The sequence below is a fragment of the Kogia breviceps genome, chromosome 4 (genome assembly GCF_026419965.1).
Source record: "Kogia breviceps isolate mKogBre1 chromosome 4, mKogBre1 haplotype 1, whole genome shotgun sequence".
In the NCBI taxonomy this organism is placed as follows: domain Eukaryota; kingdom Metazoa; phylum Chordata; class Mammalia; order Artiodactyla; family Physeteridae; genus Kogia; species Kogia breviceps.
In genome coordinates, this window is record NC_081313.1 from 8,367,562 (window position 1) to 8,384,291 (window position 16,730).

Below are 16,730 nucleotides of genomic sequence, written 5' to 3' on the forward strand. Positions count from 1 at the left end.
CAAAATAAGTGCTCAGCAACTGTTTAAAGATAATGAAGGCATACAAGAAGGTAACAAAAGAAATTCAGCTTCAGAGCTTAATGGTTTCCATAGGTACAGGAGTGAGGGGTGCCAGATAATCCCTAAAGGTTCCTCGGGGTTCCACAAGATAAAATTTCTAGGAAGAACTTCGCTTTAGGGCAACTACACAATTTCAGGTTAGAATCCGAAATATCGGATGAACATGTTTATTTCAACAGACTCCTCGGTTAAAGAGATCCTCCCTTGGGGCCCTGGGAGCTGCCTCTGGACACTGCATGTAACCATGTGTGGCAGAGGGGGTTGACACTTGCTGCCTCTATAGCCTCTGGAGCCAGCAAATCAATATTGAGGTTCAGATTGGTGGGGAAGCATGAGTATTAGATTGACTGCTGTAACAAATTGCCACAGACTGGGTGGCTTAAAACAACAGAAATTTCTCTCACACAGTTCTGGAGTCGAGAAGCCTAAAATCAAGGTGTTAGCAGGGCAACATTTCCTATAGGGGGCTCTGAGGAAAATCCATTCCTTGCTTCTTTCAACTTCTACTGGTTGCTGGCGTTCCTTGACCTGTGACTGCATCACTCCAATATTTGCTTTCATCTTCACACGGTCTTCTCCTCTGTGTGTCTCAAATCTCCCTCTGCCTCACTCTTATAAGGACACCTGTCATTGGATTTATGGTCCACCTGGATAATCCAAGATGACCTCATCACAAAATCCTTAATTTAATTACATCTGTAAGGACTGTTTTTCTAAATACGGTAACATTCACAGGTTCCAGGCATTAGGGCGTGGATGTGTTTTGGAGGGCCACCATTTGGCCCCTGACACTCATCTCCCAAGGCAAGAACATTAAAAACTTCATAGTTCACTACTGAAAATGCTTGTTGACTGCCATGGAGCTCCCAAGACATTCTGGAGCTGAGCCAATGAGCTCACGTGGAACAGCCCATCATCCATCCACCCTTGGAGGTGGCATTTATTGCCAGCCTGCAACAATCGGACATAGCTGGGATATCCAACAGAGGTTCAAGAAATTCCTGGGCTAAAGGATCCTCTTCATGTGGAAGTTTTCATGGCCAACGGAGATGCTTTTCTACTTGCAAGGGTGGACATCTTGGTCCATTTATCCTCGGGGTCCTTGGGGCTTGTATAGTTTAGCATTTTTCAGAGTGCATGCCCAGGCACTCCAGCTGTGTGAGATGGCCTCTGAGAAAAGAGTTCAATGACCAAGGACATGCGAACAACACTGGGGACCATATTCCCTCTTGAGGATGCTCAACACATTTTAGTAGATTAAAGGCACCCAGAAATCGTATGGTAGAAAAGCCCAGTATTTCCCAACTTGCCTGCAACTCTTTACCACTCATAAATCATACTTGGCTTTGGAAGGGAAAATCTATTGGAAAGGAAACATATGAGCGTGTGTTTGCACTGTGTCTTCTGTGTTGGCAGAATGAGGGAATGTCAGATTATGCCTCCTTTCTGACCTTATTTGCAATCTGAGCTTGTGCCAACATCTGACTCTAATGGGCTCTGGTCTCTGCTCCACACCAGCTCCCCTGCTGACACATTGCTTCATCCCAGGATTCAGCTGTGTTTGCCCAGGACTTACTGACTTGCTTGATGTTACAGCAGAGAGCACAGAGCTCTCTGTTATGCCAAGTCCTCTGAGGCCCTCCTCACATTCTGCTCCTTTACCATAGTTGAGGGACATGTGAGTGAGCTTTGTGTGCACGGCACCAAATAAAGCATCTTCTTTATCTGCTTCATTGAGTAATAAGTTTAGACGTGGCAACTCAATCTAAATTTGTGTGGCTTAAGCCCAACTTCTCTTTTTCTTCCTTTGGTCTCTTCAGAAGGAGCTCTCAAGGCCCAGTTACATCACATGGACAGTCAGGACGCTGTCACTGGGAAGAACTGCAGGCATCAACCGTGACTTGCCTCTTTCTCCTTTCTTTCCTTCCTTCCTCCCTCTCTCCCTCTTCTTTTCACTCCTTCCCTCCCTTTCTTCCTTCCTTTCTCTCTCTTCTTTCCTTCTTTTTCTTTCCTCTTTCTCTTTTCTTTCCTTCCTTCCTCCCTCCCTCCTTCTTTGCTTCCCTCCCTTTCTTCCTTCCTTCCTTCTTTTCTTTTTCTCCTCTTTCTTTCCTTTTCTTTCCTCTCTTTCTTTCTTTCCAAGAATTAGGAGATTGACACAAACAGAACAAGGTTTTATTTCATTGGAAAAATTACAGGAGACTTTTTTTTCCTTAATGGCCATACCACACGACTTGTGGGATCTTAGTTCCCCGACCAGGGATCAAACCTGCACTCCCTGCATTGGAAGCGTGGAGTCTTAACCACTGGACTGCCAGGGAAGTCCAAAAATTACAGGAGAAGTTTTTAATAAAGAGCTTAGAAGGTTTTGTAAAATACACTTGTCATTACAAATATCAACAAGAATGTTTTTAATGATAGCATGCACTTTCAAATTTAAGAATAATTTAAAATTTTGGCTGTCCTACTTCGTGAAAAAGATATAAATGAAAGAATATGAGGGACTGTGGCTTTCATGTTTTACTCCACAGATTTCTTTTTTTTACTTAAAAAAATGGTTTTTCTTTGGCCATGCCACAGGGATGTGTGATCTTAGTTCCCTGACCAGGGATCGAACCCAGGCCCCCTGCATTGGCAGCATGGAGTCTTAACCAATGGACCCCCAGGAAAGTCTCTACGCCATGTGTGATTAATGAATGGTGAGACTCAGTAGCCAACACTTTAACCAAGTGATCAAACTCGGCATCAGTAATCATGGTCCAACCTGACATTTTGGCCTCCTGATTTGCTACCATATGAAAAACACATCATCTATGAAATATTCTTGCTAAAAAATGTTTAACTTTAGTCATATCAAACCTCTAGGCTAACTTCCAGTTTATAGGAAATACAGGGGCTAAAGGAACAGTTAAATGACACCAGGACAAGTCAATCAGACAAATGTAGAATGAAGGATATTGTATAAAAAACAACTGTCCTGTGATTTTCCAACAGGGATTGTCAACGAAAAATGAAAGGTACAAGGACTGTTTTAGATTAAGGGAGACTATGTAGGCTTAAACCAGTGGCAATGCATGAAGGTCAACTGAAGGCTTGTTCAAAAAAAAAAAAAATTCAAAACAAAACTGTAAAAGACATTCTTGGGACAATTATAGAAACTTTAGATTCTAGATATTGTTATGTTTTGGCAATGGGTTTAAAGGACATTATTCTAACTGTAGGAGATACATGCTAAAATGCTTAGGGGGAAAGTTGTTCAGACACATACTTTCAAATGACACAGGAAAAAAAAAACTATAGTTAAAATACATATGGCTAGGGCTTCCCTGGTGGCGCAGTGGTTGAGAGTCCGCCTGCCGATGCAGGAGACACGGGTTCGTGCCCTGATCCGGGAAGATCCCACATGCCGCGGAGCAACTAAGCCCGTGAGCCATGGCTGCTAGGCCTGTGCGTCCGGAGCCTGTGCCCCGCAACGGGAGAGGCCACAACAGTGAGAGGCCCGCATACCGCAAAAAAAAAAAAAAAAAAAAAAACAAACAAAAAAAAAACATATGGCTAAATCTTAATAATTGTTGAATCTAGGTTGAGGGCATATAGGTGTTCATTGTACTATTCCTTCAACTTTTCTGTATATTTAAAAATGTTCATAATAAAATGTGCAGAAAAAACTGGTCTTGAAGGCCTTCATCTCAGTAACATTTTGGCTTAAACTGCAAGTAATTTTTATTTGAATACTGTATCTGAATTATGTTAGGGATAAGAAACACTTGGTACTTTGTTTTGATGATTTGATTTGACTCAATGTAGTTCCTTGTTGAGACTATCTGCCTGAAGCATTGAAATTGAATTCATTATAACTGAGAAGTGCAGATGTAGAAGTACAGACACCCCAAACCTTATATATCACTGTTGCTCAACTGATATTTCAGCTACCTTATGAATGTGTCTCTTGCTAAGAAAGGCATTCATACACGTTGCTATTTCAGCAAAAAGTATCTCCTGGAAAATTATGCTTTGTTTATTCAGCCAGTATTTATTGACTTACTACTACATGTCCAGACCTCTGTTGGCCTAAGGGAAACATCAGTAAATGAACGGGGGCCATGGCCGTTGAAGATCCACAGCCACTGACTTCCAAGTGCACAAGGACAGATGTAGCCTCACTCATGCTAATGCAGAATTCTCTAAAGATTTTGCTTGTGTACACCCTAAAAAATTATTACCTTCATTTCCTGATAAAAATTTTTCACTGTATGTTTAAATGGCAGCAAAGATGTAATTCTGGCAAAAAAAATGATATTTTAAAATTGTTTCATCACTTTTTTTAAAAAAAGGTCCTAGTAAGTATAATTTCTTTACAATCTTTGTCTGGTAATCCCATATCTGAAGTCTCTGTAGGATGGTTTCTGTTATCTGTAAGTTCTTGTTTATATACATATATATATATATATATATATATATATATACCAGATATGGGACTAGTATATTGTATCTGCCAGGTACTTAGGGGTCCCAGTAGTTCAGGATCATTCTGAACTAAATTTATTGCTTGAGATTTGGTTACTGGTGTGTCATGAGTTTGAGGTACAATCCATGCCAGGGTTGGTTCATGGGTATAATTTAATAAGGCTCAGCAAAACCAAATTTTCCTAAAAGTTTCAGAGAGGGGTCTACTTTTGGTTCACTACTCCTCCTGAGATCGCAGTTCTGGAGGCCCTGGGGGAGAATCCTGGTAGAAGGTCTCTTAACAGATGTTTCACCGTGGGCAGACTCTGGGCTTTGATCATTGTTATTCTTGCCCCTGGAAGCTGTCAAAATTCAGGTTCAAAGTTTGCCTGTAATCAGCAGAGCAAAAGCAACTGCCATGTTCCATTTATATCCTGTCCTTAGATTCTGGCCTGCTAGTTGCTTTACCATTTTTGTCAACTCTTCAGTGGTTTTACAAATATGTTTTTAATATTTTATCAAGTATTTTCAACTGTTGGTCTAAGTAACCTAGCCTGCTATATTCTTGGAAAGGGAAGTAAACATCATAATTTTTCTCAGTACTTTAAATAAGAAGCTCTTCTAACCTGAGGTTTCTGCCTGGACTTGAAGGCAACCATGAACTCCTGGAAATTGTATGCAACGTTTTGTGTTTACGCAGTTTTTCTAGGAAAAAAGCCCACAGATTTTATCAGATAGTCAAAGGTGCTAATGACTGAGACCCCCCAGATCTGAGAACCACTGCTGTATAGTTCCATTAGCACACAGCAATTTTAATTTTAAAAAATGATTTCAGAATAATTTCAGACTCACAGAAGAGTTGCAAGTACAGTCCAAAAAAACTCCGATATTGCCTTCACCCAGATTCACCAACTTTTAACATCTCTCTCTTTCTCTCTCTCTCTGTCTCTGTCTCTCTGTCTCTCTCACACACACACAGAGTCTTTTTCTGAACCATTTCACTACAAGCTTCAGACCTGATTCTACATCACCCCTAAATACTCATATGTGTATTTCCCTAAACAAGGACCTCTCTAGAAGTCAGAAAATCAACACCAATACACCACGACCATTCAAAGAACCTATTCAAATGTTAATTTTGCCAACTGTCCGGCAAATGTCTTTCTTGGTTTTCAGGTCTAGGATTCCTTCATACATTGCATTCAGTTGTCATGTCCCTTTGGCCTCCTCCAATCCAGAAGAGTTCCTCAGTCATTCTGTCTATCATGTCCTTGAGAGTTTAAGAGAATACAGCCCTTATATTCCGTAGGCTGGTGCTCAACTTGATTCCACTGGATGTTGCCTCATGCCCAGACTCAGGCATGCATTCCTGACAAACTTCAATTTTCTCGTTATGTCAGTCTTTCCCATCACTGGTGATGTTGACCTTGATCAGCTACTCATGTTGATGTCTTCACTGTAAAACTACTATTTTTCTTTTTAACTGTTGGAAAATGTTTCAGTAATATGCTAAAATCCTGTTCCTCACTGAAACTTCACCCATTCTTGGCCTCCACTGACAACTCCAGTCTGAACCACTAACAGGTTGGTAAGTGATTTTCTGTTCATATCATTCCTTTCACATTTCTTGGTTGGCATTGTACTGCAGAGGAAGAGCTCTTTTCTCTCCCCACTGAATCATATCATGATGGGCTCATGGATTCCTATTTTACTTAATAGGTTATAATCTGTTACTGTAATATTTATTTTCATGCTCAAATGGTCCTCAGCATGGCCAACGGGAGCCTCTTTGAGCCAGTTTCTTTATCCTTTTAGCATGGCCCTATCAGTTTTTGAGGCTTTCCTTAATTTCTGCACAAGATGTTCTAGGCTTATCTTGTAGTTTTCCTGCTTCAGCCCTAAAATCTGACATTTCTTCAGAGTCTTGGTTCCTCTTTTATTCCCATATATATATTTTTTGAAAATTTTGAACTTTATTTTTTTTTAAGAGCAGTTTAAGGTTCACAGCAAAAGTGAGAGGGAGGTACAGAGATTTCCATATACCCCTACAGAGGCTCCCCCATTATTAACATCCCCCACGATATATTTGCTACAATTGATAGAATTGACACATCATAATCACCCAAAGTCCACAGTTTGCATTACAGTTCACTCTTGGTCTTGTACATTCTATGGGTTTCGACAAATGTCTGATGACATGTGTCTATCATTATGGATCATACAGTCTTGGTTCCTTTTAGTGGAGCATGGTATTAGAAACCAAAATCTGTATATGCAGTGTGCTCATAGCTACTGAGACATCACTGCATGTCTATCCTCTTAGAGGACAGAACTAGGAAATGTATATAACGTACACATAATATTAAATATTATATATTTCCTAACGTATATATTTAATATCTGATATATATTATATATGATATTTATAGACATACATATATAGTTGAGCCTTGAATAACACTGGTTTGAACTGCATGGGTCCACTATACTCAGATTTTTTTTCAATAAATACGTACTACAGTACTACACCATCTGAGGTTGGTTGAATCCAAGGATGTGGAACCACAGATATGAGGGCTGACTATAAAGTTATACTCAGCTTTTCAACTAAGCAGTGGGTCAGTGCCTCTAATACCCACATTTTTCAAGGGTCAACTATATATATTTCTATATTTGTTTACATTTAAAAAAATGAGTTCCTAATGATACCTATATTTCCAATCCAACACCTCAGGGTTCTTTCTAGCCTTCCCCTTTTCCATGTTAGTATTTTCTCCAACAGTGGGAAATCTGGTCATCATTTTTCAACATAATCAATTGTCCAACCACACCAGTCTTCTCTCTCTGCCACCTGCATGCCTCTCCCTTCAGCATCCATGTTCTTGCCCACATTACTGTTGTGTCTCATAGCAGGAAGGGAGGAGAAATGGAATAGAAAAATGGAAGGGAAGGGAAGATGAGATGAGAGGGAAAGGAAGATAGGAAGGAAGGAAAGAGTTTAATGTTAAGTAATGCCATAAACTGCCTTCAATAATTTACAGACGTTAATGTTATGCTTATAGTAAGGCACTTTACTTAATTATCATACGTATACTCGGTCAGCAGCAATTCTGTGCAACTTCTGTGCAACTGTTGCAAAGTCTTGGGCTTCTATCTAAACATGGGCTCATGGTAAAAAGTTGAGAGTTTAGTGGCAGTGTTAAGAGTGTGGCTGCAAATGACAAACAGGTGAGGTTTAAAAATTAGAGGTCTGAAGTTAAAGACAGACCTGTGCTTTAATTTTGGTTCCTCTTCTACATATGGCCAAAAGCAAGTTACTTATCAGCTGTCTCAGATTCCTCATCTGTGAAATGGCTACAATATTTGCTTTGCACAATTGCTATTAACGTTCATTGGACATAATAGGGAGTTAGGTTAATTATTGTTATTGTTAGTTTGAGTTAGTGCTCAAAAAATTATACTGTTGTCTTCCCACACATCCCCTGTTGCTCCTTTGATTGCTATATGGAAACCCAGAATTACTAAGCTATAGTATCCTCATGGCACAGTGAGCGCAAACACACACACACACACACACACACACACACACACACACACACACACAGAGGCTGGAACCACGTGTATGCTATACCTTTAAGTGTCTCTTTTGATCAAAATAACTTTTTCTCAGGTTGAAATTCTATATGAATTCTAACTGATTTCCTTGGATAAAAGTGTGGCAAATAAAAATATTTCTATATAATCTTGGTGTCCTTGTTTGAAAACAACGAGAATTCTAATTATAATGCATATCTATTGTTTTGTCTTCCCTTTTCTTGTGGGAAGTGTTCTTTCTGCACTTCAGTAATGTAGTTCAATGGCGGTGTCCACGTTATGTTCTTACAAACCCTCATTATTTGGTTCAGGCATGGGCACCTAGCTGGACCAATGAACTGTCCTTCCCTAGCAATTGCTGAGACCAGAGATCGTCGCCCTCAGCCTGTCTAATGGTGAGGTTGAAGATATGACCTTGAGAGCTATCAGGGGCCTTGTCCCCAGCCATGTGGAGGAAGCTGGTGTGACAAGAAGCTGATGTGCAGAGAGAAGCAGAGCAGAGGGATGGGGGCAGAGAGGGGACTCTGGTTCCAGCAATTCCTGAGGCCCACTGGACCACTACCCTTGTCACAGTGTGTTCATGTCGACAGTCCATTCCTCCCTTTTGTCTACTAGCTTAGCTGGTAACCAAGAGAGGTCTGACTGCCTTATGTATCTCAAAGGGTTTGTTGTGAGGACCAATGCCTGACACATAGTAGGGACTCAACAAATATTGGTTGATTACTCTTAGGTTTAACCTCCAAATGAAAAATGAAAAAAGGTTGGGGCAATTCTCAACTCTAGAAGTAACCTTCCTTTAAGCATCACAAAGGAAGACACAGAAAGACAAAAGGAGGGAGCCCTCCACCCACACCGCGTACACCCACATCCCTCCAACCCTAACCCAGGTCTACGGCCTGGAGGTTCACGTACCTGCCCGGAAAGACCATCAGCACTTCCTTCGGTAAATCTCGAAGTCTACCTCTCAGAATCCTTCCCGCTTTTGCTGTACAACCCCTGAGGCTGGGTCTGCTGGTCCTGAACTGTGACCCTGGTCTGAGTTGAGTGGTCTGCCACACGCCTTACAGGGGATGTGAGTGCTCGTCCTGTTGCGCGGAAGGGGTGGGGACTGGCGTATGAGCCTCCTTCAGATTCCACTTCTTGGGAAATAATAGAAACATGTTTAAGAAAAAGCTTAAATATGCTCAGTTCTCAAGGTCAGCCCTTGAAATCAGCGGGCCTCCATTATTGTGTCAAGACTTTGAATTCTCTCCTACCTCGGGTAACATGAGTGACACTGGTCAAATCGGTGACATCAGTCTTCAAGGGCTGCTCTCTCTACAGAGGATTCCACTTCGTTATTTTTATTCTAAGTCTCATTCTGATTGATGAGGTTTGGGGGAGGGCGTCTTCCCAACTCCTTCACTCACACAGACGGAAAAGAGATTGCTAGCATTCCTGAGTGTATCATATATCTAATCTATATGCAAGTCATCTGCATATTCTTTAAACTAGATTTCCTTGGGATTTGAGACACCTTTAGTTCTACTCAGGCGATTCTAAAAGTGGTGAACTTTCTAACTTGTTATTTTCTACATAGTTCTTCATTTAGACAAAAAGCCAGGGATTACAGTTAGGAAAGGCGCTGTACTGATGGAAGCAGAGCTCAGTCCGAAGCAATTTAGCTCCGGCCAGATAACGTCCGACAGGCAGTGTTATCAAGCCCTGTCCGTATCTGAACCGATTTCCCTTAGAGGAGGGTGTTGCAGCCTCCAGCCTAAGCAGGTTATTGAAGCAGTCCTTCCAGTCAAATGAAGAAGTTTCCCTGGGAGGGAGTGTGGTAGAGTTAGAGCTTGCCTCTTTAATTTCAGTGATATTTCAGTACTTCCTCAAAACGTGTATCTGAAGTGCCCGCGTGCGGAACAAAAATGCATATCCCTGGGCCGACTCCAAACACGCGGCACCAGAATCCCGGGGCGGGAGGGAGGGGGGCGCCGAACGTGTATTTTCACAGGCGCCCAGGTACCTCTTCAGCCCTGAGACCGCCTTTGTCTGCACCGCGCCCGGCCAGCGCTGCCTCCGGCTGCTCTCCTCTCTCAGCTCTGCGCCTTCTTTGTCGCCTCCCTCGGGGTCATTAGAACTCAGCCCCTTCTAAGGTTTCAGCCCCATTACCCCGCACAGCCCGCGGGACAAAGCCCGTGCGGCCCGCCCCCCACGAGAGTAGCCACCCGCTGTCAGCGAGGTGCTCCGCAACGCCCCCGCGGCCGCCACCCATCTAGCCAGGGCACCGCGGCCGTCGCCGGAAGTGACGGCACCTGTCGTTGACTCGCCCCGCCCCTTCCGCCTCCGCGCCCCGCCCAGGCCTCTCCCCTCCGCCCTCCCTGCCCCTTCCCCTCCCCTCTCTCGCCCGCTTTCTGTCAGCTTTTTTCCCTCTCCCTGTCCCCGTCTCTCCTTCCTCTAGCTTCCTCTTTCGCACCTGAGCAACGCGCCTGCCCGGGCCCGGCTCCGCTCCCTCCTCCCTCCTTCCTTTCCCCCGCCCCGGCCGGAAGGCTCCGGCCTCCGCCGCGGGAGCTTGGCGGCTGCGTCACCGCCGCCCCCCCCGCCGCCCCAGACAAGATGGACACCGCCGAGGAAGGTAAGTCGGCGGCGCCCGCGCCCTTGCTCTGGCGCCCGGGTTCGGGCCGGGCCCACCCCCGGTCCGCGGCGCTCGAGGCAGGCGGCGAGGCCCGGGCGGAGCGGCGGGGGCGCCTCGGCTCGGGGCGGGGGCGCGCGGGCGGGATCGTGGCGGGGCCGGCGCCCGGGCCGTTTGCCCGCCGAGTGGCGGGCTCGAGGGGCGGCAGGGAGCAGGAGGTGAGCCCTCGGTGCCCCCCGCTGTTTCTCGCCCGCGCGCGCGAAGGGCAGGACCCCTGCCCGGGCCTGAGGCGTCGGGCTGCGGTGGCCGCGGCCGGCGTGGCTCCCCGTCCCCTCTGTCCCGCCAGTCCCGGGGCGGGGGGACGGCGCCGTGGTCGCTGCACGAAGTCTGGGGGCGTTTTCCACGCCCTTCCCCCACTCGGTTTTGTCTTTCTTTATGTCGCTTTGCCCCTCGCTCTCCGGGCCTGAGCCTTTCACGATAAAACTTCTCTGTTGACTGAAACTTCGCGAAAAATACCCCGCCAGGTGACGGCCTGGTGGAGTGAACTGACCTCGTATTTAAAAACCTTGCTCTCTGCTTGCGTGGCCCGTAGTAGTTTGTTTACTAAGCGAGGCAGAGGCAGGGCCACCGAGGTTATTCGAAGCAGGAAGGCTCTTTGTTTCGGTGTAGTTTATTTTGCGCTTAGTCTCTGGCACCAATAAGCAGAGTTTTGTGTGTGTGTTTTGCTTTGTGAGTGCGTGTGTTTTGGATGTGGCTGTTCTGGAACAAGCTGACTCTTGTGAACTGAATACAAAAGTGAAGACATGACTGAACATTTGTGACTAGTGAAACGCATTTGCGGATCCGGCGAAGGTAGTTAGGTTGTTTTTAAGCAGTTTTATCTTTTTAGATAAATTCACGAATAATTTCGTGAGTCTATAGAGGAAATTCCTGATCGCTTTCCTGTTGTTGCGGTTATCGGTGAAGATACATTTATGCTTTGGGTTTATTATGTGGGGATAAGCGTCTTGCAACCTTACGGGTTGCGATTTTGATGAAGATCGTTGGCGACTGTCGTGGTGTGCAATAATGCGTGATGAAAAGTTTGATGTCTGTATATGTGATGCGTGGAGGGGATCAATTTATCAATTTTTTAAAGAAGTTTTTCCTTCGATAGGAAGAACCTCAACTGTAATGATATTTGCATGTTATACTTGACACTTTACAAAGCATAGTTACATGCCTTCACTTGCTCTAAGATTCCTATGGAGTAGGTAGGTATTATCTTTTATAGGTGTGGAAGTTAGTTAATTTAGTTATTTTAATAGTTTGTCCAAGTTTCACACTCTAGTAAGAGAAAGATTTGAACCTAGGTGTCCTGATTACACAGTTTTCCTTTCATTATGGCTCAGTTGTTTTTACTATATGCCGTGAGTGAAAGGTAATCACCACAGGAGACTCCTTTGGAAAAAAATAGTAAAGTGAAACTGCTGAGGAGGTTCGGAATTACTTGCTTTTGACAGGTGGTCCTAGTGTGTAAATTTACATCTACATCCACACATCCTTTTGGATTCAAATTTTAATGACTCAGTCTAGTAATGCATGTGTTTATTGATTTATCAATTAATATATATTGGCATGTTTTATTAAATTCCCATTCTTTGAGCTTAGGCGCTTAGTACTTGCATACACTTATGGTATGATAGTGGTGATTCAGGAATTGCAGAATTGCAAAGCTGGAATCATGAAAGAAATATTTTCTTAGTGCTTCTAGTGCACTGCCCACCCCCTTCAGTCAGGATGAGGTACAAATGATATTTATTTACTGACTTGAACACTATCCTCTATTGAAATAACTGACATTTACTGAGGACTTGATGGATGGCATGTACTTCACTAAACATTTTATACACATCTCATTTAACTCTCCTAAGACTTTTAGGTAGGCACCATTCCCTTTTTACAGATGAGGAAACTGAGGGTTAGTATGATTAAGTAACTTGCCCAAGGTCATACAGGTAACAGATGTCAAAGGTAAGATTCCAACTCAGGTCTGTCAAGACTCAGTGGTTAGATTTATAAGTGGATACCCAGTGTCCAGTGTTGAGATGACTGTATTTTTGTCACTCCCTTAATAAGATGAATCATCTACATAATTTGACAAAGCTTTATTTTGCATTTGTTTTATGACACTGTTAGTCATGAAATGAAAATGAATTTTAATACTGCTCATGCCTAATTTGGCAAAATTCCAAATTGGAAGTCTTCTGAAATTTTCAAAGTTAATGTAAAATTAACTTGAAAAAATGCTGGAAGGAAAGGGAGGATTACAGAAGATTTCAGGATAAAAGTGACAAAGTGAAGACACCAAAAAGCTTGGAAACAACTTCTATCTGCTAAATGAGTTATTACAGGTTATTTCTTAAATTAAAAAAATGCAATTGAGTTTTTGATTATAAAAGAAACTTTTTTTTTGGTAGGAGACTTGGAAAATATGGCTAAACATAAAGAAAATTAAAATTCTAAAAATCTTTAAATTTTATCAACTCGTTAAAAACACTGATGATGTTGTTTACTTATCTATTTTTTAATATGTTAATCTGAACAAACAGAAATATGAAGTACCAACCTGCAAAGAGATTGTTAAGCTCTTCCATCTCTTTTAAAAATTGCATGTTGCTTTCCTCTAATGGTACCATATATGATGTTATAATGCTCAGAATGTTTCATATTTGTAGTAAACAAGAGTGAATTCTATTAGAAAATTGGTTGTTTGCCAGATGGATTTTGACCCTTCATATTATGTGTTTGCTAGGTATTAAAGATCTCTAAAGTGTTCAGTGTATTGTTTTATTTTTGTAAAATCAACCGTTTTATAATCCATTATCATAATACAGCCATACCTTGTTTTATTGTGTTCACTTTATTGAGCTTTGCAGATATTAATTTTTTTTTTTACAAATTGAGAGTTTTTGGCAACCCTGCATTGAGTAAGTCTATGGGTGCCATTTTTCCTGAAGCATTTGCCCACTTCATGTCTCTGTGTCACATCTTAGTAATTTTTAAATATTTCAAATTTTTTCATTATTATTATATTTGTTGTGGTGATTTGTGATTTACTGTTGTAATTGTTTTGGGACACCATGAACTGTGCCCACAAAGACAGTGAACTTAATAGATAAACGTGTGTATTCTCACTGCTCCACCAACTGCTGTTCCCATTTCTTTTATTCTCCTTGGGGCCTCCCTATTCCCTGAGGCCCAACAATATTGAAATTAGGCCATTTAATAACTCTGTAATGATCTCTAAGTGTTCAAGTGAAAGGAAGAGTTGCATGTCTCTCACTTTAAATCAAAAGTTAGAGATAAGTAAGATTAGTGAGGAAAGCATGTTGAAATCCGAGATAGGCTGAAAGCTAGGTCTCTAGCACCAGTTAGCCAAGTTGTGAATGTAAGGGAAAAGTTCTTGAAGAAAGTTGAAAGTGTTCCTGCAGTGAACACATGGATGATAAGAAACAGCCATATTGCTTATATAGAGAAACTTTTGTCTGGAGAGAAGATCAAACCACCCGCAACAGTCCCTAAAGCCAAAGCCTAATCCAGAGCAAGGCTCTAAGTCTCTTCAATTCTGTGAAGGCTGAGAAAGTTGAGGAAGCTGTAGAAGAAAACTTTAAAGCTAGCAGAGCTTGGTTCATGAGGTTTAAGGAAAGAAGTTGTCTCCATAACACCAAAGTGCAAAGTGAAGCAGCAAGTACTGATGTAGAAGCTGCAGCAAGTTATCCAGAAGATCCAGCTGAGATAATTCTTTAAGGTGGTCACACTGAAAAACAGATTTTCAGTGTAGATGAAACAGCCTTATATTTGAAGCAGGTGCCACCTAGGACTTTCATAGCTAGAGAGGAGACGTCAATGCCTGGCTTCAGAGCTTCAAAGGACAGGCTGATTCTTGCTGGGGCTAACGTAGCTAGTGACTTGAAGCTGAAGCCATTGCTCATTTACCATTCCAAAAACCCTAGGGCACTTAAGAATTATGCTTTATCTACTCTGCCTGTGTTCTGTAGGTGGAACAACAAAGCTTAGATGACAGCACATCTGTTTACAACATGGTATACTGAATATCTTAAATCCACTGTTGAGACCTACTGCTCAGAAAAAAAGAAGGTTCCTTTCAAAATATTATTGCTTATTGACAATGTACCTGGTCACCCAAGAGCTCTGATGGAGATGTACAACAACAAGATGAGTGTTGTTTTCATGACTGCAAACACAATACCCATTCTGTAGCCCATGGATCAAGAAGTAATTTCAACTTTCAAGTCTTATTATTTAGGAGATACATTTCATAAGGCTGTAGCTGCCATAGATAATGATTCCTCTGATGGATCTGGACAAAGTAAATTGAAAACATTCTGGAAAGGATTCACCATGCTAGATGCCATTAAGAACATTTGTGATTCTAACACAACATTGTAAATCAACTATACTTCAATAAAAACAAATAAAATTTTAAAAAAGAACATTTGTGATTCATGGGAAGAGGGAAAAATATCAACATTAATAGGGGTTTGGAAGTTGATTCAACCATCATGGATGATTTTGAGGGGTTCAGGACTTCAGTGGAGGAAGTAACTGCAGATGTGGTACAAATAGCAAGAAAAATAGAATTAGAAGTGGAGCCTGGAGGTGTGACTGAATTCTGTAATTTCATGATAAAATTTTAACAGGTGAGGAGTTGCTTTTTATGGATGAACAAAGAAAGTGGTTTCTTGAGACAGAATCTACTCCTAGTGAAGATGAAATGAAAAGTTGTTGAAATGACAACAAAGCATTTAGAATATTATGTAAACTTAGTTGGTGAGGCAGGGGCAGGGTGTAAGAGGATTGACTCCGATTTTGAAAGAAGTTCTGTTAGGTAAATTGCTTTCTGTCATCAAATATTTGAACTTCAGAGCTTGAGGAGATCTTAGATCTTCCTCATTTTATCGATTAGGAGTCTGATCCTGCACAGCACTGATATATATATTTTTAAAGAGACTCAGCCACTGAATGGGGCATATATGGTCAGGGACTGGCTACGCAGGACACTGTTGGAATGATTGGCAAACTGAGTAAGGTCTGTTGGTTAGCGTTAACTTTTTTTTTTTAAGGGAAATTTTATTTATTTATTTATGGCCGTGTTGGGTCTTCGTTTCTGTGCGAGGGCTTTCTCTAGTTGTGGCAAGCAGGGGAACTCTTCATTGCGGTGTGCGGGCCTCTCACTATCGCAGCCTCTCGTTGCGGAACACAGGCTCCAGTCGTGCAGGCTCAGTAGTTGTGGCTCACAGGCCTAGTCGCTCCGCGGCATGTGGGATCCTCCCAGACCAGGGCTCGAACCCGTGTCCCTTGCATTAGCAGGCAGATTCTCAACCACTGCGCCACCAGGGAAGCCTGCACTGATAATTTTCAGTGTCAAAAAAAAAAAAAAAAATCTGTTCTTTGCTCGAGGATACACATTTTTTAAAAGTAAAAGCACTGCAACATTGGAATAAATGTTGCAAGTATTGATGTATGAAACTCTCATTAAGATATTAAACGTTTTGGGCTTCCCTGGTGGCGCAGTGGTTGAGAGTCCGCCTGTCGATGCAGGGGACACGGGTTCGTGCCCCGGTCCGGGAGGATCCCACATGCTGTGGAGCTGCTGGGCCTGTGAGCCATGGCTTTGAGTCTGCACCTCCGGAGCCTCCGGAGCCTCCAGAGCCTGTGCTCCACAACGGGAGAGGCCACAACAGTGAGAGGCCCGCGTACCGCAAAAAAAAAAAAAAAAAGATATTAAACGTTTTGCCATAGCAGTGTGCTGTCATTTCAGCCCAGTGGTATATAGAGCTGACGGTTTTCTTTTTCATTTTTCTAAATTACTGCTCATACTAGCAGAATGTAATATAAAATCTTATCAGCCTATTTTTATGGACTGCCAAAACATTTGTTCTTTATGTTTTATGAATCATATTCATTGGGAAGGGATGAAGCTGAACTTTACCATAGTTGATCATGTTCTGTATCTATT

The 16,730-nt window shown here is 42.4% G+C and overlaps 2 protein-coding genes across 7 annotated transcripts in view; one reads left to right on the forward strand and one right to left on the reverse strand.

The window, feature by feature from the left end:
- Window positions 1-10,381, reverse strand: part of CMBL (carboxymethylenebutenolidase homolog) — a 62,801-nt gene extending 52,420 nt beyond the window's left edge. The window contains exons 1-2 of one of the 5 annotated variants that reach the window (XM_059059900.2): window positions 9,354-10,381; window positions 9,010-9,236 (exon numbers count right to left, since the gene is read on the reverse strand). The gene's annotated coding sequence lies outside the window, so the exon portion shown is untranslated. Of the gene's footprint in view, window positions 1-9,009 lie in introns of all 5 variants that reach the window. The other 4 variants (XM_067030801.1, XM_067030799.1, XM_067030800.1 and 1 more) reach the window with 4 other exon arrangements.
- The window catches only part of MARCHF6 (membrane associated ring-CH-type finger 6), a 77,805-nt gene continuing 71,212 nt past the window's right edge, over window positions 10,138-16,730 (forward strand). Inside the window, exon 1 of one of the 2 annotated variants that reach the window (XM_059059897.2) lies at window positions 10,138-10,711. In XM_059059897.2, the coding sequence (XP_058915880.1) occupies window positions 10,693-10,711 (19 nt within the window). In that variant the 5' untranslated portion in view covers window positions 10,138-10,692. The remainder of the gene's footprint in view (window positions 10,712-16,730) is intronic. The other variant, XM_067030798.1, reaches the window with a different exon arrangement.